Raw genomic sequence first — 24,139 nt, 5'->3', positions numbered from 1 at the left:
CCCCACTCTCACCTCCAGGAGGGGTGATGGAGGGAGCAGGACTCCTAATCCCCTAGGCTTAGCAAGCATCCTGGCTGAGGGTGGGGAGGCTGTCCACTCCGAAGTCATAGGTAAATGGTAGATTGGGGTCCCACCCCCACATCTCACCAGTGAGACCGTCTAGTCTGTTTTCTCTGTAAACTGGAACCCAGTCACCCTCACCCTCAGAACTGGGGGCAGCCTGTGTAAATTACAACACAAAGCCCTGGGCTGTTTCAGGTGCCCGGGGTGTCCAGCCCCCCTAGGCCCGGCAGGTGGGAGAGGAGAGTTGTGGGTTAGCAGGTATGACAGCAGAGCTGAGACTTGGCTGAGTGCATGCACTCTAATATCCAGGAACTGGGAGCTACCAGTAGCAAATCTGTTCACTGAGGCCATGTGTACTCTCCCTTGTCATTTACATTCCCCTGTTTGAACAGAGGCCTCTGGAGTCTATTTGCCACATTGTTGCCTGTCACCTCACTGTTGCAGTTCCAGGGTCTCCATTTAGCCAGCTTGAAGGAATAGTCAAACTTTTTCTTAAAACCACTGACAGAAAACCAAAGTGGCTTTAAGAAGCAAACAGGACAGGAGAGAATGACTTACCTAACTGAGACGTCCACAGGGAGATAGCTTCAGGCAGGTCTGTACCTGGTGCTCAGTGACATCAACAAAAGTCATCCTTCCCCACCTCTGGGCTCTGCCACTGGTGTCATCTTCACATGGCTCTGCCTTTATGAAAGCAAGATAGTCACCAACTGCCACAGGCTGACATCACCACCCCTCAACTCCCAACTGAAATAGAACTTCTCTGCTCCCAGGATTCCAGCAACTAGGCCTGACCTCCGTGGAGCCTGATTGGGCTGGTGCCCAGCCTTGAGCCAATCACAGTGGACAGGGAGGATGGAAAATGCTGATCGGCCAGATCAAGGCCATGTGACCATCCTCTCCAGGAAACCTGTGAGCTGTTCACCTGTTTCCAGCTTGGGAGAGTGTGATGTCTCCCAGAGGATCCTGCTTCTAGCACATCCTGCTGGTGGCACAATGAGCTGGAATGAGCCTGTCTGCTTGGTGACAAGTGACAGGTCACTTAGTGGTTCCTTGCTCCAGGGAGGGAGGCATGTCCAAACAGTATTGGGGCTTCAGAGCCAGAATGTAGTAGAAAAGCCTCCTGGTCTCCCAAAAGGTGGGAAAGTGAGCAGTGACACTGGAAAGGCACTCCTCTCTGTGGCCCTTGGCTTTCCCCTTGTTACAGTGGAGAGTGCAGTGCTGCCCCTGACAGCCCACTTCCCTGCCTGGAGGCCTTTGCAACAGGTGGAGAGTGCTTGGAAAAGCCCATTTATTCTGAGGAACTGTTATTGCTCCTGGTGGGATTATTATTTTCATGTCACTTGTGAGGTGGGCCCTGAGGGGTCCCTGATCTGGGGGCACAGACACCCACAGAAACTTGGCCCAGTATTGCTGTTCATTCAACAATGTCTTACCAAGCACCTACTGTGTGCCAGATTCCCAGGGTAGAGCAGTGATGTTGACAGCACAGGTCCCTGCCTCACCTCATCTCTGCATCCCAGGTGGGGTCACCAGAGTGGGAGTTCAGGAAGCAGAGGATGTGGCCGAAGCCTTGTGGGAACCCCTGGGTTTTTCTCTGTGCTGAGGGCCCTAGCAGCACACCGATTGTGGGACTCAGTACCCGCAGGACCCAGCATTGATGGGTAAAGGAGAGGGGCATTTCTACAAGCCAATCCTCACTAACCCCAGGCTCTGGAGGGCAGCTCCAGTCTGCTCAAACCCAGGGGGCATCTTCCGCCATCCTGATCACCCTCTGGTATTACTCCCCGCTCAGATGCAATTTTCCCTGTGGTAGCTACACTCAGAATATGTGTTTGTTTCTCTCCCATGTGGTTAAGTGGACTTCAGATGCATGATAGCGATGGAGTGGCTAAGCCTCTGGGCAGATTGCTGGGTGACCCGTGGAACTTGCTGCACATGGTGAGCTCCCTTCTGCCAACCAATGGGCCAGGCCCCACCACTGTTCTGTCTGCTCTACCTCACTTAATCTGCACAGACACTCTGTGCGGGACATCCTGTTATCCCCCATCTCTGCTGACCTTGGGTGGACAAAGCTTGGGTTTGAGAAAGTTGCCCAGGTCACATGGTTGACAAGTGCGGAGCTGGGGATTTGCACCCTGGTCCCAGGAGTCTGGATCATGGAAAGGGCTGGGTGGGGCAGCTTATTGCAAAGGGAAGTCCTGCCCAAGCCCCTCCCATGAGAGCCCACCCAACAGCACATCTAGGAGAGTCAGCATTTCCTGGATCAGATGGACAGAACCTCAAAACTTCTTTGCAGATAGTTTCCATGTTCTTTTGCAAGCACTGAAAGGCCGCAGGCCAGGGAAGGATAAGGACAAGAGTGTTTTCACTGGGGAGAGTGAAGGACAAATTTGAAGACACACAGCACTCCCAGCAGCCCTCTCGGCAGAGCCTGCCACTGGGTGAGCATCTACCGTGACTACCTACCATAACCCTGTGAGGTTCATGCCTGTACAACTCTGCCTGTGAGAAGAGCAAAGTGAAGCTCAGAGAGGTGTGGGGACATTCCAAAAAGAAACAGATAAGGTGGGATCATCACCACCATGCTGTGCAGGTGTCACACTGTCACACTGCTCATGCATGGCCTGCTGGGAGTAGTGAAGGCCTGATAGGAGCACAGGAACACTATGGTGAAGGTGACGTTTCTACCTGGGACAGCTGGTACCGGGGACTCTAGCTGGTTCTTCATTGTGCCTGCTTTGAGTGTCAGCGTGTTGCAGCCTCATGTAGGGGAAGGGCTGTCTCCTTTCCACACCGGTGCAAAAGAAAGAGCATGTACACAGTGGCATCACCATAGACCACCGGCAGGATCAGGATCTGGAGCTCAGAGCAGAAACTGCCAACACCTCAGGAACTGGTGCAAGAGGAGGACCTGAGTGCCCCCTGAAACATTTCTAGTTTTAAAAACATACTTCATTAGGGGGAAGTGATAAACAGTTCATCCCTTCAAAATATTCTGTTATCCAAGGAACAATAGCACCTCAGCATTGTAAGAGGTTTAACTCAGTCATCAATAACCATCACTATAGTTATGAGAAAACAGAGTGTTAGGAGTTACAAAAGGGTCTCAAGTTCATGCAGGTCAGAACTCAGAACCATCCAAAGCATGTGCTGCATGATAGCCTCTCTAAGCTACCTGAGGCTTGGTCTGCTCCTGACACAGGGAAGATGGTTCTGAGAAAACCACACTCCTCACGGGACCCCAGGGAGTTGACAGAGTTGAGTTTGGGTTCCTGGTCATCTTCTAAGTCTGGAATTTTGAGATTCTTCTGCACCTGTCCTTCCTCCAGAACAGAATCTGATTCAGGCGGGATTCCAAGGACTGAGGCATGTGCCAGGCAAGAGAGCAGGCATGGCTGGATGAGAGCATCACCAGTGCCATTAAAAAAGAGGCCAGGGCACTGAGATTTCCAGTGATTTAGCATCATGGCTGGGAGGGGTCATGTGTTCTACAGTGAGTTCCGAGTATCCTGCACTGCCCTCGAGGACCTGCAGGGGGCGAACGAAGCCAGCGTGTCTTAGGTGGCGGTGCGCATGCGCAGTCGGCGTCAGCAACCAGCGTCTTCCCTGGGGGCGGAGCTTGCTTTCCTCAGGGCTGAGAGGGCGGCGCCAAGGAGGCTCCGGGACAGCGCTGCCTGCGTGTCTGCGGGAGGATGCTCCCCGCTCTCTGTCTGAAGTTACGCTGGTTTCCCACGGCCTAAGCCCGCTTCCCGCCGGGGTGTGTGTGGACCTGACCGAGCTGGGGCCCAGGCCAGCAGGGCAGGAGGAGACGGGTGCGCTGGCGGGCCCGCTTCGACTATTCTCCTCGCCCGCCGGGAGCGGGTGAGTGTCCGTGTCCATCGGGGCCGCTGGGGTGTCCGCGCCCCTGGTCCTCACCGCCCGGGTCCCCCCTTCCTCCGTGTGAAGGGAGGTGTGTACACCAAGGGTCAGGAGCGGGGACGCGGGTGTAATGGGAAAGGGGCTGAGAAAGTACTGAGAGTTAAAGAGAAGTGTGTAAAATTACATTATGTTAATTTTTATATTTTAAGTGTGTCAAAGTCAGAGTTTATCATGCTTTTACTTTCTTGTCTTTAAAGGAATGCAATCATTTAGTTTATACTTAAAATATGCTTCTCAGCTTATCTCATTTTCAAGTCAAAATACTGCCACGGTTGACATTTTCTCATAATACAGTGACAATCTTAAACATGTGTGAATATAAACTCATTGAAAAAATCTTGCAGTATTCCATGGTGAGTTGTCTTGTTAAAAATAATATCCAGGCCATTGCTAAATTATTGCAAAAATATAAATTTTTTGAAGCAATTTTAGAAGTTCCACACACAGTGGTATTTTTAAAATACCAACCACTGCATAGTGCTTAAGATCATTTTAGATGAAATATATTCAAACCTAAAACTTTAGAATACTCAAAAGGCAGGGTAATGGCTGCTTTTTCATTGCAAATACATTTTTTTTCTTCATAAGTGCAAAATACGAAGGTATTCAGCTAAATTTTGTATATCTTTATTCAAAAGGTGAAATTAGAATATAATCTCCTTATTTTTTATTTCAAGGCTATTTCCCATAAAAATTGGTATTTTTATCTGTAGGACCTTAATTGTCTATTCATTTGTTTTTTTCTTTTCGTTTATTTTCTTTAACAGAGAGTGCATTCTTGTGTCTTGTTAGAGTTTTTAATTCTCCTAACTTATTCCAAGACTTTCTGACACTGATAGTAAATAATGGGAAAGGCCTTATAGTAACTGCATCTTTTCATGTAGTCAGGATTTTTTTTTTTTGGATAACTTTTTTTTTACAATTTCCACTTGGTTCACAATATTATCCCATTATGACAACTCAATAAAAAATTGTAATCTGTTTACACCAAGACACTTATGTCAGCACAGTGCTTTTGCTGATATGATTTTACATTAGATTACAATATAATATTTGATTTGATTTACATATAGACTAATACCTATTTTATATATTTACACACATATATGAATATCTGCTAAATGCCATTAATTTGCATGGCGTGGTAGCTGATAACATGTGATCTTTCTGACCATTGGCTATTCTTATGTGTGTCTAACGTACTTCTTAGAAGAGATACTAGAATATCACACCTCTCATTATACAGTATTTTAAAGGTTATATTTTATTTTACTTATTTTTAAACATTTTTTATTGAGTAATAGTCATTTTACAATGTTATGACAAATTCCAGTGTAGAGCACAATTTTTCAGTTATACATGAACGTACATATATTCATTGTCACGTTTTTTTTTTGCTGTGAGATACCACAAGATCTTGCATATATTTAAGATTCCACACATGAGTGATCTCACATGGTATTCCTCTTTCTCTTTCTGTACTGCTCCACCTTGAATAACATTCTTCAGGAGCATCCATATCTCTGCAAATGGCGTTATGTAGTCAGTTTTTGTGGCTGAATAGTATCCCATCATATAAATATCCCACATCTTTATCCAGTCATCTTTTGATGGACATTTTAGGCTGTTTCTATGTCTTAGCTGTTATAAATAGGGTAGAAAAATCAGCTGAAAACCTTATGGGGGTTCCCTTGTAACTCACTCTTTGTTTTTCTCTTGCTACCTTTAGGATCATTTCTTTATCCTTGACTCTGGCTATCTTGATTAGGATATGCCTTGGTGTGGGTCTGTTTCGGTTCTTCCTGCTTGGGACCCTCTGAGCCTCCTGTGCTTGGATATGATTCCTTCTTTAGGTTTGGGAAATTTTCAGTCATGAGTCCTTCCCATAACTTTTCAATCCGCTTTGTTCTTTTTCCCCTTCTGGAACTCCTATTATGCATACATAGGCACAGTTTATATTACCCCATAGGTCACGTATATTGTTTTGTTTTTCATTTGTTTTTCTCTCAGCTGTTCTGATTGGGTGCTTTCTGTTGTCCTGTCTTCTAGGTCACTTATTTATTCTTCTGTATTTTCTTGTCTGCTTTGCACAGCCTTTAGGTCAGCTCTCATCTCAGCCAATGAGTTTACTAATCCTACCTAGTTCTTCTTTATAGTTTCTATTTCATTTTTGATACATTTTATATACCTAAACACTATTTCTTTTAGTTCCTTCAGTACTTTGATCACTCTTTTTTTGAAATCTTGATCTAATAGACCATCAATGTCTATTTCCTTGATCATGCTTTCAGGGGATTTCTCTTGATATTTTAATTGGGAGTGGTTTCTCTGCTTCTTCACATTGCTCATATCTCTCTGGCACAGTGGCTTAAGGAGTAGCAGTTACCTACGTATCCTGGAGATGGTGTGCCCTTAATGATTTTATTGAGAGGTCTTTGTGTCTTTGCCCTGCTTCACGAACTCAGCTTGCTGTTTCATAGGCCTTCTGTTGGTGCCCTCATCTGTGCTGCTCTCAGTGGCTGTTGGCCAGCAGATTGTGCCCCCTCCTAACAGTAGGTCAGGAGCTGAGCTCTTACCCAGTGGGTGGGCAGGTCACTCCCCCTCCTGATGCCACAGTCAGATGCTGTGCTTGGGGGGAAGCAGGTGGGCAGATCACACCCCGTCCCAGCACCGTGGTCAGGTGCTGTGTTCCTGCCAGGAAGGTGAGTGGCTGCCCACCTGCCTTCTCCTGGTGCTGGTCGCTCCGCTGCTCTGTGCAGCTGCCTGCTCTGCCTTGGGTAGGCGGTCTGTAGGTGGGCTCGGGGAAGACCACGGAACAGCCCTGCCTATGCTGTGTGCCAAATCTGAGCTCCTTGTTTCCCTTGGCAGCACAAGTTCTCTGAGGTGTTAGGGTAGAAAAATCCTCTCTGCCTCAGGCTATAAACAAGTCTCAGTCCTGCCTAAGAGGTTGTGGGGCCCCCATGTGCAGATTCAGGTCTCAGCCCCGACCCCGCCCGGGCACTATGCACAGGAGGAGATGGTAGCTGTGGCTGAGCCCCGCCTCTCTTCTTGCGAGATGTGCCAGTAATGGCACAGGTTTGAGGAGACAAAGGCTTCAGCACCCCTCCCCCCAGGGCACATGCCTGTTTATAGTTTTGTTTACCTTCTGAGCTAAAATTTACCTGACAATGAAATGTATAAATTAGGCTTTTGAGGTTCATCTTTGCATCAGTTGTTGATTGTTTTTTATTGTTGAATTGATTCCATTGTTTGAATATACTATCATTTGTTTTATCCATTCTCCTACTGATAAATACTTAGGCTTTGGATATCTTTTTTTGCAAGCAAACATTTTTAAAAAAATGCAAATATAATATACATGCTTAAATGTGAACATATCTTAAGTATACAGCTCAGTGATTTTTCACAAAGTAAACACATCTATGTAACCTTCATCCAGTCAAGAAACAGAACATTGCTGTTCCACTTTGGGTTTCTTCCCAGATACTATGGCACCCCTTTGATGTTTTACCATCCTAAATTCAGCCACCATGGATTGTTTTTTTCACTTTTGAAATTTTTAGTCCCGTACATTCCACTCAACATTATGTAAGATTCATCCACTAGTGTTTTCTTTAAACTAGTATATTTATTTTTATTGCTTTAAAGTATACAACTTGTATGCATGTGCCACCACTTATGGTTATGTATTTATTGCTGACAGGTGTTTGGGTCATTTTCTATTTGGGGCTATAACAAATAGTGATTATGAGAATTTTCTGGATGTCCTTTTGTGCTCAGATGTAGAAGCTTCTGAAGGGTACACAGGGAGTGTGTGTGTGTATGTATGTATATGTGTGTGTGCGTATATATGTACACACACACATATATACATATATAACTTTCATTCAAAAAGCCTACTTTCAAAGTATTTGTAAGAATTTATATTCCCACTGGCCATGTGTAAGAGTCCCCATTGCATGTTACCCTCACCAATGCTTCATATCACTTAACAACTAACTATTCTAGTGGATGTCTAATGGTGTTCCAAGTGTGGTTTTAGTACGTATTTTTATTATTACTAAAGAGCTCAGCCACTTTTCATAGCTTATTTGGATTTTTCTTTTTGTGTGTGAAGCACCTGTTCAATTTTTTTGCACATTTTAATATTGAGGTTTTGCCTTTTTCTCCACTGGTTTTTGTTCTCTATATGCCCTAGATACAAGTCTTTTGTTGGATATAGATATAGCAAATATATTTTCCCACCATGTGGCTTTTCACTTTCTTAATGGTATCTCTTGATAAAAATAATTCTTAATTTTACTGAAGTCCAACTTAAAACTCTTCTTTTATGTTTAGTGCTGTGTCTTGTTTAAGAACTCTTTGCCACTTCAAAGTCATTAAAATATCTCCTACACTATTTTCTAGATGCTTTATTTTGGTGGGGGATTAGGTTATTTATTTTAATGGAGGTACTGGGAGTTGAACCCAAGACCTTATGCATGCTAAGCACACATTCCACATGAGCTTTACCCTCCCCCACATGCTTTGCTTTTTGTTTCAAATTTATTAGATTTATAATCTATCAAAAATTACTGTTCATGTATGGTACAGGGTTTAATTCAATACTGTTCCATTGGTCTATATGTCTAACTTTAGGTAGTTATCACATAGACTTAATATTGTTTTATAATAAGTTCTTTAACATTGTTCTTTAATATCAGCTTGGCTATTGTTGGCTCTTCAAGCTTCTCTATGTATTTAGAATCAGCTTGTCAAGTTCTACAAAAAAACAGTAACAACAATTAAGTTTTGGGGATTTTGATGTGCACATATAAATCTTTGAATCAGTTGAAGGGGAACTGACATCTTTAAAATGTTGAGCCCTCCAATCCATAAATTTGGATTACCTCCCCTATACTTATTTTTATCACTGCTGTTACAAATTATCACAAATTTTGCAGCTTAAAGCAACACAAACTTATTATTTTATGGTTCTGTAGGTCAAGTCAGGAACAGGTATCACTTGGCTAAAAATCAAGATTTCAGCAGGGCTGTATGCCCTTCTGTAAGTCAAAGGAAGAATATATTTCCTTGTCTTTTCCGGCTTCTAGTGTTCACCCACATTTCTTTACCCATGACCCTTCCTCTATCTTCAAAGCTAACAGCTTTACAGCTTTCTAATCCTTCTTCCAAAGTCATATCTTTCTGACCACATCTGGGAAAGATTTTCAATTTTTAAGGACTCCTGTTGTTAGACTAGGCCCATGTAGATAATCCAGGCTACTCTCCCTGTCTCAGAGTCCTTAACCTGATACATCTGCAAAATCCCCTTTGCCATGTAAAATAACATATTCACAGATTTCAGGATTACAACATGGATATAGGTAGGGGTCAGTGTGGTGCACTATTCTGTTTATCAAACTGTTTAACATTTGATGCTTTCTGACAAACGTATAAGATAGAAGATCCTGATCATGTTTAGAATGCTTCCTCTGCAAAATATTGGGCACTGAGTTTATTTGAAAGGACTGAAAATAATATTACCACAGGAATGGTTTCCTAATTCTGCTGACATTTACTTACTTTATACTTAAATACCCAAAATGGTCAGCCAGGAGTGGGATCTTGGCAAATAAAATAAAAGTATAATTCAAGCTTTTATCACTGAATTTATTAGCTAATTCTATTTTAGAAACAGACATAAAATAAAACAATTTAGAGTAAGTCTGCTTACTTATATATTAAGTGAAAATAAAGTTTTAAAAGCATGTCTGAATATGGGATAAAGTGAGCATCATAAAATGTAATGTTAATATTTAGTACCTGGAAATCTCAAACTCCCAATTTATAAACAAGTTCATACTGTATAGCACAGGGAACTATATCCAATACTGTTTTGTAGTAACTTATGGTGAAAAAGAGTATGAAAATGAATATATGTATGTTCATGTATGACTGAAGCACTGTGCTGCACACCAGAAATTGACACAACATTGAAAACTGACTACATATATATATATATATATATATATATATATTTGAAAGGACTGAAAGGACTATATATACCAAGAAAAAAATTAGATTGCTAACCAATAAAAAATCTGTCAGTAATATAATGCTAGAAACCCTGAGACACAAAAGATAATTTCAGGCATACATCTGTTTATAGAGTCATAGAAAATATAGTGCCTATGCAAGTCCATGATAAGCATGAGAAAATAGGAAAGGCAATATAAAAGTTCAAAATGCTTTGCTATGTAAGAGCTGCAAGATGATTCAGACACAAACTTAAGTGGTCAAAATATCTATATAATTAATGATAACTTAAAGTAACTGAGGGTATCATTTTAAATGAGATCAAAATAGCTGCTCAATTTTCATATTACTAACCAAGTCACTTCTGTTTATAGTAGGTTTATATTATTTTTATATGTATTTATATTTTATAAAGACATATCAACTTAGATCCTGGCAGATAACTGACAGTGGAGCAACTCATTAATTTAAATGGGCATAACAGGCTTATCAGATTTCATATGCATTAAATATGCATTAGATATTAGCTGTCAGGAAGAGTTCAATTTTCATTTATTCTAACATAGCTGTACCACAGGCAGGTTACTCTGTATTCACAATGGAGGATCATGATAGATATGAAGATATCAAGCCTTATTGATCTTCATAGGGGTGCTTTTATAAGAAAAGGAGAATAAAATAAAAAAAATCTAAAATACTACTTTTTTTATAGTGTTCTAACAGTTATATCTTTTATTTTTTAACTGAGTTATAGTCCATTTACAATGTTGTGTCAATTTCTGGTGTACAGCACAATTTTTCAGTCCTTTATGAATATACGTATATTTGTTTTCATATTTTTTCACCATGAGCTACTACAAATTCTTGAATATATTTCCCTGTGCTATAGAGTATAAGCTTGTTTATCTATTCTATATATACCTGTCAGTATTTACAAATCTTGAACTTCCAGTCTGTCCCTACTCACACCCCTCCCCCCTGTAAAATACTATTAAATCAACATATATTTTTGAAGAATTATGAAAAATGGGAAACTATAAGTTGTTTCTTTAAATTGGAGCAGAGAGAACTACTTTAACTGGGAAAATACTTAAAATCTGGCAAGTTTTATGATTTCATGTTCACCCCTGACAGCTTTTCTTTCCTCCTTTCTCCTTCAATCTTTATTGGACCTTCTAAAGAATTAAATTACAAAAAAGAAAAAAAGAAAGAAAGAAAGAAAATTAAGAAAAAGCTCTGCATCTAAAATAACCTCCTAACTGGAAAGATGGTATACTTTGTGAAAAATTTACAGCTGCCAACTTATGATCTATGTCTCTGTCCACACTGCCTTACTTGTTAGGGAGGGTCTTAAAAAAAAAGTAAAGAAAAATAGCAAATTATAATGGCTTTTACATTTTAAATTCTTTTCTATGTGTCTACAATCTGCTCTATCATGAGTTATTAAGATAAACATTATCAGCTATATTCTACTTTCCTATCATGCACATTGTGACTCTAAGAAGCACGCACGCTCTAACTTACCATCTGCAGGTGGTGTACAGGTTAATGCAGTTCTCTTGACAATATATGGTTTTGTAGTCTAGTTGTCTAACTACTACATAATGGAAAAGATGTAGAACTACTGGTACCACTGCCCTCGGTTTCTGTCATTTACCTTAAACATACCTGGAAAAGTAGATTCAAAAACTCATTGGCAAGAACATTTTTCACACTCCAGATCTGATATTCTTCTAGAGTTAAGATGGCCATTCTGAAAGAGAAACAATATTTAAGAATATCTTAAATCTTCATTTTCTTATATTATTTGAATTAAATTTGTTTTATTAAACTTGCAATGGTCATTTGTCTGAAAGAAAACTAATGATTTAATGTAGATGCTATGTATTCATCTGAAAGTAGGCCAGCAAGAATAAGTTCAAAAGTAACCAAACTCTGATGTAGTCAGTCATAACGTGGGCAATTTATCACCAAAAATCTTCCTCCAGTAAGACCTGGGAAATAACTCACAGTATCTTCTGGTTCAAGGTGAAGTTTACTAACAGAACCCACAAAAGGTTCTGGGTAGAGAAAAAGGACTATTTACTAACTTTGAAAGCATTTTTCCAAACTCTTTGGATTATGCCCTTTGACCCTAACAATTTTCTAAGATCTTTAAAACATCTGGCAATATTATTAGACTTCTTAAGAGATTTAAAATAACTAAATATATATAATAAATGAGTATCTATATTAACATTTCCTCAAAATAAAATGTAACATTAATTTCACAAGTTGAGTAAAGCAGTATTTTTTTTTTTTGGTGTCAAAGTGTACCAAAAATTACATTTATATACAGTAGACAATATTTCCTGGCAGGCAAAAATATAACCAAATGCTTCTTACTTCATGTTTTGAACAATCACCTTAACAATCCTAGATGAATAATGTTCTTAGCGTTTATTACTTAATTATATTTTTATTATCTAATGATTTATTATTTAAAGATATTTAATAATATTTACTATTAATGATACTCATGTATTCATTCTATATTACCATTTATTACAAGAAAAGATTTTAAAGCACTGTGATGGTAATTATTGGCTTTCATGATGCAACTTCCATTGAAGTATATTAACACCAATGTAATGGTACAAAATAATGGGTAATATTGTCACCGTCTAGTCACCAGTGAATATGGGTAATAGGTTTGGTTGAAAGGTCCGAAATCTATTCTAAATTTTTACCATTTCATTATTATGGTTACACCGAGATGGAGCAGCTAAATGATCTTTTTTTTTAATGTTCAAAAGTACAGCCATAAGAAGAAACTCAGTCTTATATAAAAATAGACAGCAATGATAACCTCCATACTTATCAAACACCCAGAAGAAAGGGGATGGAAATTGTATCTCTACATAAGGTATTTCCTAATAGAAACTTTCCTGTGTTTCTGTTTTCATATATACCAAATAGAAATGGCTACCTTAGTTTTGGGCAGAAAAGTAAATGAAGACGGTTATCTGAATTGCCAAACAAAGATCAAGCCCTGAAAAATTCATTTCTATTATTTATTTCCATTGAGTGTCAGTTAATAAGACTATGATGATTTCTTCTGGATTTGTGATTAAAAAAAATGTTACTTATTTTTCTAAGCCTGTGTAAGGCCACTATGGTCTACATCCTACCATTTGCAACTTGGTACATGTCAACATTTGAATAGAAAGGGTCAAATTAACTCATATGTGTCTCACATATATGGATTATCTTCAGTTTCACAGAGATACATAGACATTAAGGCAAACCTATTATAATATCTTTAATAAATGTTGTGAAACTAAAAAAATTCAAGGCTTTATTCTTTGTAAAGTACATGCTTGTTTCTGCTATTATACACTTATTCTGGCTGCTATTAAAGAACTTAGGACAGACCCTCACCAATATTATTGAAAAAAAAATTTAAAAACTATATACACCACCCAGATTGAGATGAAAAATAATTTCCATCATCCCAGATATCCTATGGTCCTTCTCAGTTAAATCACCCATCTCCAAAATCACTATTGTAACACTTATTAACATTAGTTTTGTCTCTGTTCTAGAACTTCATATAAATTAAATTGTACAATGTGTTCTATTATTGTGGCTTCTTTTGCTCAATATAAGGTTTGTCTTACCATAATGTATTAAACTGGGAGAAGTAAAGATTATAAACTACAGATGGCAAGGGCTGTCTCTACTTAATTTTTACAAAATGCCTAGCTTATAAAATATAATGTTTTTATGTAAATAACACTTAATGGAGTTGTTTAAAGGTCGAATGGGCTTTCCTTAGGGACAACTTGGAGTTATTGTAACCACAGGTCCAAATAAGCATTTAGCAGGGATGATGCAGAAGAGATTCAAGTATGTATATGTAACGTATGTATACCAATTCAGAATATAATGTATTTTTAGAAAAGAATAAATTAGTCTCTGCTAGACTCACCTTTGTGGTGTCATGTGCATTCTATGTGTCTTCTACAATGTTGGATAGATCCACAAGTAATTCCTTTAAAACCAGAAACCCAAATCAATAGTTAGGAAAGAGAAGGTATCATTTTTATTAGCCAGTAGCTGAAGTATAAAATATTTTTTCGGTCAAGTTTTTTTTTTTTAATTCCAGAAATAGATTGCTTGTTTACCTTAAAAATTTATGACAATTTTCCAGTTGTTTCATTTTTTTTTTTTTACATAATACATTCAGTTTATTAAATTTTCTAAGGCAAATTCTCTTCCCAATTTTGCATCTTTGGCTATGAATATTTTGAGTAGCATAATATAGAACCTAGAAGTAGAAAGAAATCTTTTTCTCAAACTCTTTTAAAAAATTCTTCACTCTATGTTCCTGTTGGAAGTTTACATGCAAGAAGATGTATACAATCAGACTTTACCAGGGTATCATCGGTGCAGTTGTCCTTCCAGACCTCTGTGCAACCACGTGTCTCTCAGTTCAACCCTACAGAGAACTCCATCACCATCAACATCAAATACCTTGAAGCAAACTAAAGAAAAGAAACTCTTATGGAGGAAAATTACTTTTATATTCTGAAGTATAATACATTTTATTACAAGCTGCCCTAATGAAATTACTTAGTTCCTCAAACAACTACATTCTGGATTAAGTTCTTATTTGGAGGAGATTGTGTCATTAAAGTCCTTTGAACTTGTAGGAATTCCTGTACACTTCACAAGTCTCTCTCCTTATATAATTAGCCAGCTTAGAGAACTCTATCCTTCATCTAAATCTAAAGTTAAATTTCTTGCAAACTGAAAAAGAGGGGCCAAGTTACTATACAATATCTCACAGATTTTGAGAAGGTAATTCAAGCTTTTAAATTAATTTCTAATATTTATAACTGATCACTTCAGAGTTGATTCTTACAATGCTGAAAATATTCCATCTACATTAAGAATCAACAAAAAGCTGGAACAGTCAGCTCCCCGTATCCATTGGTTCTGCATTCACAGCTATAAACAATAGATCAAAAGTATATATATATATATATATAAATTTTCCCAGAAAGTTCTCAAAAGCAAAACTTGAATTTGCTATGCACTGACAAATATTCACATATCATTTACATTGTATTTACAAATTATTACATTGTATTAGGTACTAAAAGTAATCTAGATATGATTTAAAGTATACAAGAGGATGTGGATAGATTATATGCAAATACTATGCCATTTTACATAAGGACATGAGCATCCATGGACTTGTTATCTGAGGGGGTCTCAGAACCAATCCTCAGCAGATAATGAGAGATGACTGTATAAAGATTTTGCCTCTCCAATGTAATTAATGTGCACCCAATATTTTTGCCTAAGAACAATTTCAATTCTTCAATGAAGTTTATATACAACAAGCTAAAAATCCAAAATATCAGCACTTTGCTAATTAACATTAATATCAGCAAAATTCTAGTTAGTCTAGTTGGTTAATTTCCACTAGTCCACTGGCAAAAAAATAAATTTAAAAAAAATTTAAGACAACAACCTCAATTGAGAAACAAAGACTTCAGCCTCTTTAATACCAGAACTTTAATGTGAACAAATAATCTATCACAAAGCCAGGTTAGAGTAATGGTATACTATCAGGGAAGATAAAAGAAATCTAAATTTTTAAGATTAAATAATTATCTACTTCACACACCCATGTAATAATTATGCTATTAAGTTAACTGAGTGCATCACAGTACAACATTACTAAAGAATATTGAACTATTAAGTATCATACCCAAAATATGCAGTATTTGTGAAGCTGTATTTTAGAAAGATGCAGAGATAATGACCCTAGTGAATATGTAAGAATTAGGTTCCAATTAAATGTAAACTGCTGCATTTTCCTAAACAAATATGGTTAAGATTTAGGAATGTAATATGCTTATAAATTATGCCATAATATTTTAGATACGTTTAAAAGATAAATTTAGTATTTAATAAAATTGTTTTATCATAAATTTAATTTTGCTAATAAAATATCAATATACACAGTGATAGAAAATAAGTTGGAATTCAAGTTAAGCAAGACAAATTTTCTATATAGACTACCAGAAAATATTTTCTATATGCTTAACATTTTCAAACACATCATGACTGATGTAGTTCATTTATCATGAATTGTACATTTATCTGGAAAATCAACCATTATTAATAACAAAGATCTTAAATTACTCCACAGTAAAAAAGAATAGATGATTGAACCTTTACACTGACCTCAGTAAAACCTTAGCAAGAGATTGCTATTTGCAAAAGGGATGAAAATTCAAGGATTAATCAGATGATTTTTTACATGAATGGATGCTAATTTTTTTCTCTGTATAGCTTCCAAATTTTGTGATGTTTAACACACTTACATTTCTGTCTTTCAGCCAGAGGTCCTCTGCAACAAGCTGATAGCCCACAGGATATCTCCTTAAAATCTATGTGGCTGTCATGATTTTCACCAAAAGCATTAAATAAACCTGTAAAATAGGAACACAGACAGAATAAATCACAGCCAACAAACTTTCTGTTAATAATGACATGCCTATGAAAGGAGGCATGACTCGCATAAACTGAATTAGTTTTTAAAAGTTAGCAGTAGTTTCCACTGTCTTAGGAAGTTTTTCCCCCACCCCCCGGCATAATTATAACCAAAATTTAACTTCCTAGAAGAAAATACTATCATTTAGTGTTTGGTTTTGTCTGCATACCTGTCTCTATCTTATATTAATTCCAAAAGTCAAAAGTGATTGTAGAATGTAAAAAATAAAAATGTATTTTAAAAATTTAACTGGAAAAATGTCAGAGACCACAATTATCCTAATTTGGAAAGACTAAGAAGAAAAAGGAAAAAAAGAAGAAGAAAAGTTGAACTCTATCAAAGATATACTGTGTTGTTAATAATGAGCTTCATACAGCTCCTTCATGAAGCAAAGAAAACTAACACACTATATTATAAGAGACAGAAATTCTGTACTGCAGTATTCACTGTACCACTTAATCTGTATAACTAAATATATTAAATTTCAGAAATAAAGGGCAATTTATAATCTAATCCTGTGGTTTTTAAACTTTTCATAAAAATAAATGGAATCATTTTATTTTCAAATGAAATGATTTCTCAATCTCTAATTATAAAAAGGTAAAAACATAACTGCACTGCTGAAGTGGAAACCCTGTCTGTTCTAGCTCCCCTAACAAATAAATATTTCTAAAACACACTAGAAACCTGAAGAATACAGACCGTCTATTTCAAGAATCTAATTCTGTGCCCTCAAAGAGCAGAAAATTGAAGCTAAGAAGTAGTTAAATGACTTGCTAAAAGTAAGAAATTTTTTTTAAAAAGGTCTGAATCAGAAGAACCCAAGCTTTCAGATTTCAAATACAGTTTTTGTGATTATCACCCACAACTGCTCCTTGTAAACCTCATTTAAAATATATATATATATGTATATATAGTAGTGAAAAGTTTAGAGCTAAGTGGGGACCTTAGAGATGGTCTAGTGGTTTCTTAATTTTTTAAGGGTGGGGGAAGTATACAGCAGTGGAACCTTCTTCTATATAAAAGAAATACAATAGACACTCCTCAGCTGAGGAAGAGGTGGGGTCATGTGTGGAAGCTAGAGCTTTGCCTATTCAGTGTCCACCACCCTGACCCTGCACCAGATGCTGAGGCACCACACTGGAGCACACTTTCATAATGATTGTCTTGGTCAAACTGATTTTACATATGAGAATATTCAAGTGCAGAAAGGTAAACCGACTTACACAAGGCTCCAAAGGTGGAACAAGGCTCAGGTGTTTAGCAAAGAACATTTGTAGAAAATAGAAGGATTCCCACCTTCACTCAGAGATGGACGAATTGGTGGTGAAGCCAATGGGCCAAATGTCTCTAAATCAAATCATCCAGTTCTGGATTGAGCCCTCAGCAAACAATAGCATTTCTCCAGATGAATGATGTCTGATTCTTCCACTGACAATCAAATCAAACAAGATTATAAAATCTCACTCTTCTCTTCTGGACAATTAATTAGTTCATCCTGATAATGTAACTTCTAAATATACATTTTAATTTCCCAGTTAAACTGTTAAAAAACTACCTAAAACAAAAACTCTGAAAGACAAATGTATTGTATCTAAAGTGGCATGAAAATTCAATTCAAATTAACATAAAAGAGGCTTTAAAATGGGAAAAAAAATTGCAATTTCCCATTAAGCAGGCTGTTTAATTCCAACATGTAAAATAATAAACTAAGATACTTATTTTTTGCTTCCCACACTTTTATCTGTATACCCTTTGGTGATTTTAATCTCTATCTTGGATTTGAAAATTCTTGATCATAGTCTCTCCTGGCTACACAGGTAACACACTAATAGCAGAAACTATGTTTGATTTATCCTGTCACTATGGTAACCACTTACACATTTAATACTTATTAAATAAATGTACAAAGGGGATAGACCTAAGCTTCTCCTTCTTGGCCCTAAAATTCTTACTACCCCTCCTATAAAGGCAGGAGCCTCCTCTGTAGGACAGAGAGTAAATGTATCTCATGAGAAGGATTCCCCAACAAGGGCTGTCTTTTCAGCGTGCTTTTAGATTTTTTTATGGGACATTTCAATAAAAGGATCAAGGACCTAAGCTTCCCAGTATGGTGGGCGTTGTGATGGGCATGGGAGGATGCTCACTTGGGAGGATGAGATGTTAAAGACACTAACATTGACAAGGACAGGGCAAGATGAAGGGCGATTGGGAAACAGGAACACAGAGATGTGACATCTACTTCCCACTGTCATCTAAGTGATACCTACTTGAAAGAAACATTTCTACAGTTAAATTCTATAATGGGGGTTATTTAAATGAAGCACACATATACTCAATGAGTAGATCACATAATTTTTAGAGATTCAGAGTGCAGTAGCATTTTCAGAGTACTTTTTACATCAATAACTAGTATTTATAAATTCCTGTGTGCTAAATAAGTATGTGGAATTATTTCCATTTTGCTTTTAGACTTACTAAAGCTTAACGTATTCACTGCACTGATACAGAGTAATTTTTCTAATGAATAAAAATGATAATGTACAACCTTGTTAAAGATTCTTTAATTTCACCATCACCAGATTTATGAACATTTAGGCCTATGTGTCAGGCCCCGTTTCTTACCAGCTTTTTCACCAACACCTTACATTGAGGTTATATTGCATTGCCCAGAGGTCAGGAAATGTTCTTTCACACATCCACATCTTTATTAGGTCCTGTGTCCTCTGAGGAGAAACATTCTCCCCACTTTCACATCCTTCCATTTTACAGCCTAACCACTAATCCTTCTCTAAACACCTTCTAATGCTTTCCAACCTCACCAGCTACCCCAGGATTTTAACTTCTCTCTTCTGCAACTGTCCTCCACTGTATATAGTATCCAATATTCAAGTGAAGTATGAGTCCTCATTTACAGGTCTGTTGCCTCTCTAGATTACAAAGTATTTGGATTCAGTAACCTTGTCTTTTTATCACTTTTGCTGCTAGAGTTCCTTTCATAGGACCTGATACATAGTAACCACACAATAAATACTTCCTGAATGAATGAATGAATGAATGAATGAATAGCCAAGGCAATCGTCACAGCCAAGGCTTCCCCAACCCAGCTCAGTATTCTTTCTGTTATATCAAAGAGACTCTGCCCCATGAAAATAATAGACCACGCACATTTTAACAAATGTATATATTAGGAACTATTATTAGAACAGAGACTAGCACTACTGTTCTCATAGTTATGTCACATAAGTAGTGTATTAAAGCTCGTTCTGATTTCTTGTTTATACAAATCAGCTATGTCTGTCACCAGTTTAAATATTAGTAATTTAGAAAACAAAAGTTATTGATTTATCTACTCATCAGAAATCATTACAACAGATCTATTTACATACCGCTTTTGTCAGTTTATATACCAACTGGAAAAGAAGGGGTGTACAGTCAACTCTGAGTGTATAATTGCCTGCAAAATAAATAAGAGAGAATTTTAATACCTCCAAATGGACTACAAACCTGTATTTAATTCTAACTTTATTTTCTAATTATAAGCAATATATAACGGATTTCAAATTCAAGGCATCATTCCTGGAGAATTAAAAATAGGGTGGACCTTACAGATTATCATATTCAGTGAAGTATGTCAGACAGAGAAAGACAAATATCACATTCTATCACTTATATGTGGAATGTAAACAAACAAAAAAATGATACAAATGAACTTATTTACAAACCAGAAATAGACTCATGACATAGAAAAGAAACTATGGTTACCCAAGGGGAAAGGGGGAAGGGAAGAGATATGTTAGGAGTTCAGGATTAACAGATATACACTATTATATATGAAACAGATAACCAACAAGGACCTACTGTATAGCACAGGGAATTATATTCAGTATCTTATAATAACCTATAATGGAAAAGAATCTAAAAACAATGTATATGTATATGTATATGTATATGTATATGTATATGTATATGTATATGTATATAACTGAGTAACTTTGCTGTACACCTGAAACTAATATTACAAATCAAATGTACTTCAGTAAAAAGAAATAAATAAAATTTTAGAATAGATAGATAGGTAGGGAGATAAATAGAGAGACAGGCAGACAGTCTGGCTAAAACTAAAACACAAGGTGGAAATAACTCTTCAGGAGCCAGAGAGGCTGCAGCACACACTCAGGATAGGAGACTGCAGAGGCGGACTCTGCTGCTAAGGCTGCAGCTCCTGCAGTAAAAGTAAGGGTCATTGCTCATTACGGCAGCAGTACCTAGGGGTCTTTGGCAAAGGAAGTGGTAAGGCCATAATGTTCATGTTTTTATTCATTTATTCAATTCAATATCAAGACTTTAGACTAGAGCATGTCAGTAACTAACATGTGTCCTGTGACACTTACCTAGAAATAACCATAATACGATGAAAGCCTACAGATGCACATGCCACATGTCAGGGTCAAAAGGAAGTCTGTAGTGGGTGCTTATTTCAGAGTTGTTCCAATACATACAGGAACTATTTCTGTATGAAATATTTTAGCCCAGCTTTAAAAAATAGCTCCACAGGAAGAATGTCAAAAGTACTAAAGTATTAAGTAGTAATTCAAGATAGGCAAATGGTAAATATACTAAAGAAATTAGGATCAATAGCTTAGTTATGAATCATATTGATTCATTTGAATCATAATAATGTTCTCTCTGGTAAAATGGAGAAATGGAGGTATTATTGAGGCATCTCATAGAAAGAAGATAATCCTAGTTTATGAGTTGGAGTTGATAGACTTAAATACTGGTATACTATTTCATGACAATCTGAAATAAAATTTACCTTCTATGTATGAGTCTGCATTGATATATGCAACCTCTCTCTTCTGGAGTGTTTTCACATTCTCCTGTAGTTGAAGCAAAGCAGTCACTTAACTCACAGTGTTTACAATTTTGGAAATACAAGCAAAACAAATTAATTCAGTAAAAGATTGGTTTGCAGATACCATTATAAATCAAACACCTATGCTTTTGACCATAATTTTAAGAAAATGCTATTAACTGGTTGATAATATTAATGCAATTAAAACAAGAAAGAAAAATATTAGTGATGCTGTAGCCACTGTTCATAGCAACAGCAGGGAGACCAAGAGGAAAACTGCCCCTGATCCCCTGCACCATAATATGAAGGGGGAAGGCTCGGAGATGCTCAGCCTCACCCTGGATCTACTGGAAGAGGACTGCTCAAAGTAAGGCCTGGAAATCTGTATTTTTAAAAGGTGTCTCTGGAAATCCTTACAGACATTAAAGTATGAGATCCCTTGATGTTGGGGATCCAAGTAACTTTACCATATTAAAAGTGAGGAAGTTGGAAATTTGATTTATCAAGAATTTTTTGAAAGAGAAGATATTGATGAAAAAGAAAAATATAGGAGGGGAGGATAGAGAAAAAAACTAGAGGGAGAGAAGAGTGGCTATTAGGACAAAGACAAGACATTTCTCACACATATATGCACACACGCACACACATTCTAGAAAAATACAGCAGAAGAAGACTAATGCCATCACACAACATGGGAATATGCAGAGAGAACTCTTTTCTTCTCTCTGTTTCTCTCTCTCTCTCTAGCTTGCTACCTTATAAAAGCAGTTACAGTAAAAACATTTAAAGCTGTGAGTGGTCATCCCACAAATGAGAATTCTCACCTCTGCACTTGACCACATGGGATAGATAACAGCTGATTCTGCGGCAGAGTTTCCATTATGACAGAGCTACAGTAGAAATAAAAAAGATTCTTTAATTATATGTAAAGGTAAATGTGCTGCTGAATATGATCAAGAAGCTAGTAGAAAATGGGAAACAATATTCAAATTGTCTTTTAACTCACATGAATTTAAATTAATGCAAGGCATACTATCTTGTATCTTGGATTTATTTTATCTGTATTTTAAGCTGCTTAAATTATAAAAAGACACATGTATTTCTATATACATGTATTCACAAGAAATTACATATTTCTAAAAGTAAATGACCTTAATGAATAAGCTCTGATTCATCTAAATAAGTGTATTATGAAATGCATGTTCATAACAACAACATAATAATAAGACTTTGCCATATAAATGGAATCAAATGTGATACAAGCAACTGTGATTTTATTCCCATACTTATTTGATTCAAATTATTATTTTAAAGTATGCAGAAATGAGTCAGAAGGAAAGCATTTTAAAAACCATTCACAATAATAAGAAAGATATGACATTCTTTAAATCAATTCTATAAAATTTGGACTCATATATGATGAACAAAACAGAGGATAGTCACAGGAAAGTGCTTTTTGGTGCACCTGCCTTTAAAAAAATACACAAGCCTACCTTGAACATGTAAGAACTTAGAGTTACTGGACAGAGAGCCTAAGGGAAGAAGATGAAAGAAGGGGGTCTATGAGAGACACTTTAAAATAAAGCATTAAGAGCCAGTGACAAATGAAAATTAATCATAATTGAATTAAAAATAAATCCTTGAAATTTTAGAGTAATTCAATTTACAAAATCATTGTATTACACTTCCCAACCAGGCACTTTTGTAAATGGTAAAATATGCCTATGGTTACAATTTAGTGTTGAATCCATAAAGGAGAGACTATAATCAGAGTATAGTCATCTAAAAAGAGCATGTTGTTTTCCTGGATAGAAGAAATCCAAGGAAACTGTAAAAACTTGAAAATTAATGCCAAGGATCTAAATCAGATTTTCAATAGGCTAATTCACTTGTCAGAAGCAGCTTCCTAGGTTTGACTATTTTCTGAGCTTACAGATTTTACTTACTTATCACAAAACCAATATAAATAGAAACTAAAATATTTTAAAAATAATGAAAAAATTGGTTTGTGCTTAGTAATTAAGAGGTTGTTCTGTTTTGCCAAACTGATGTAAAAGCAAAACCAAACTCTATTTCTTAAATTTTCTTGTTTTTATCCAAATTAAAACAGTATCAGGTAATGGAACACATCTGTGATTACCCTGAGATACATGTTGACCAAGAAGATATGTTTACTGTCTTAGTTACCTCAGCCCATTTGTGGAACCCAGAAGTCCAAATTTTTCTGCATCCCAGCTGGTAAAAATGGCAGTTCTTCTCAGTCTCCAGCTTGTAATCATTGTTAACATACATGGTTAGGTATATCTGCCTAAAAACAAAGGAAAATTCACTGAAGTCACTTTCTGTCATCACTTGCCATGGAAACATTATTTACCTCTACTAATCAGTTTTCCAAAATTCTGGACAACTTCTTATAAATCAGCAGTTCCACTGGTTAGGTCAATACCTCCAAATACCCAGAAGTCCTGATGATCTCCCAGAATAACACATCTGTCTGGAACCGAAGGCATTCAAAAGAATGACAACTTAGAATGTATTATAAAGAGCAGTAATTTATGTTTTTAAAGTAAACTTCCTCCTGCTTGAGTTTCCTCCATAGAAAACCATCAAGGTAGTGTCTCCTTTTAGAATTTACCTTTTTTTCCCCACATTTAATTATATCACATCAACCAGGAAAAAAATATTAAGAGTAATTTAAGATTTACCTTCTCTTACTCCTGTAATCTTTG

At 36.8% G+C, this 24,139-nt stretch overlaps 1 protein-coding gene across 1 annotated transcript in view; it reads right to left on the bottom strand.

Moving 5' to 3' along the window:
- The window catches only part of LOC140693677 (uncharacterized), a 237,953-nt gene that overhangs the window by 35,631 nt on the left and 178,183 nt on the right, over positions 1 to 24,139 (bottom strand). The window contains exons 3-13 of the mRNA XM_072957385.1: positions 23,598 to 23,718; positions 22,904 to 22,942; positions 22,235 to 22,300; positions 21,372 to 21,435; positions 19,942 to 20,009; positions 17,852 to 17,983; positions 16,383 to 16,490; positions 14,418 to 14,528; positions 13,973 to 14,035; positions 11,671 to 11,755; positions 622 to 747 (exon numbers count right to left, since the gene is read on the bottom strand). Of these exons, the coding sequence (XP_072813486.1) occupies positions 17,936 to 17,983; positions 19,942 to 20,009; positions 21,372 to 21,435; positions 22,235 to 22,300; positions 22,904 to 22,942; positions 23,598 to 23,718 (406 nt within the window). The 3' untranslated portion in view covers positions 622 to 747; positions 11,671 to 11,755; positions 13,973 to 14,035; ... (1 more) ...; positions 16,383 to 16,490; positions 17,852 to 17,935. The remainder of the gene's footprint in view (positions 1 to 621; positions 748 to 11,670; positions 11,756 to 13,972; positions 14,036 to 14,417; positions 14,529 to 16,382; positions 16,491 to 17,851; positions 17,984 to 19,941; positions 20,010 to 21,371; positions 21,436 to 22,234; positions 22,301 to 22,903; positions 22,943 to 23,597; positions 23,719 to 24,139) is intronic.

Source organism: Vicugna pacos, unplaced genomic scaffold (assembly GCF_048564905.1).
Source record: "Vicugna pacos unplaced genomic scaffold, VicPac4 scaffold_20, whole genome shotgun sequence".
NCBI classification, from domain to species: Eukaryota; Metazoa; Chordata; class Mammalia; order Artiodactyla; family Camelidae; genus Vicugna; species Vicugna pacos.
The sequence above is the reverse complement of the archived record's forward strand: the minus strand, read 5'-3'. Positions and strand labels throughout refer to the sequence as shown.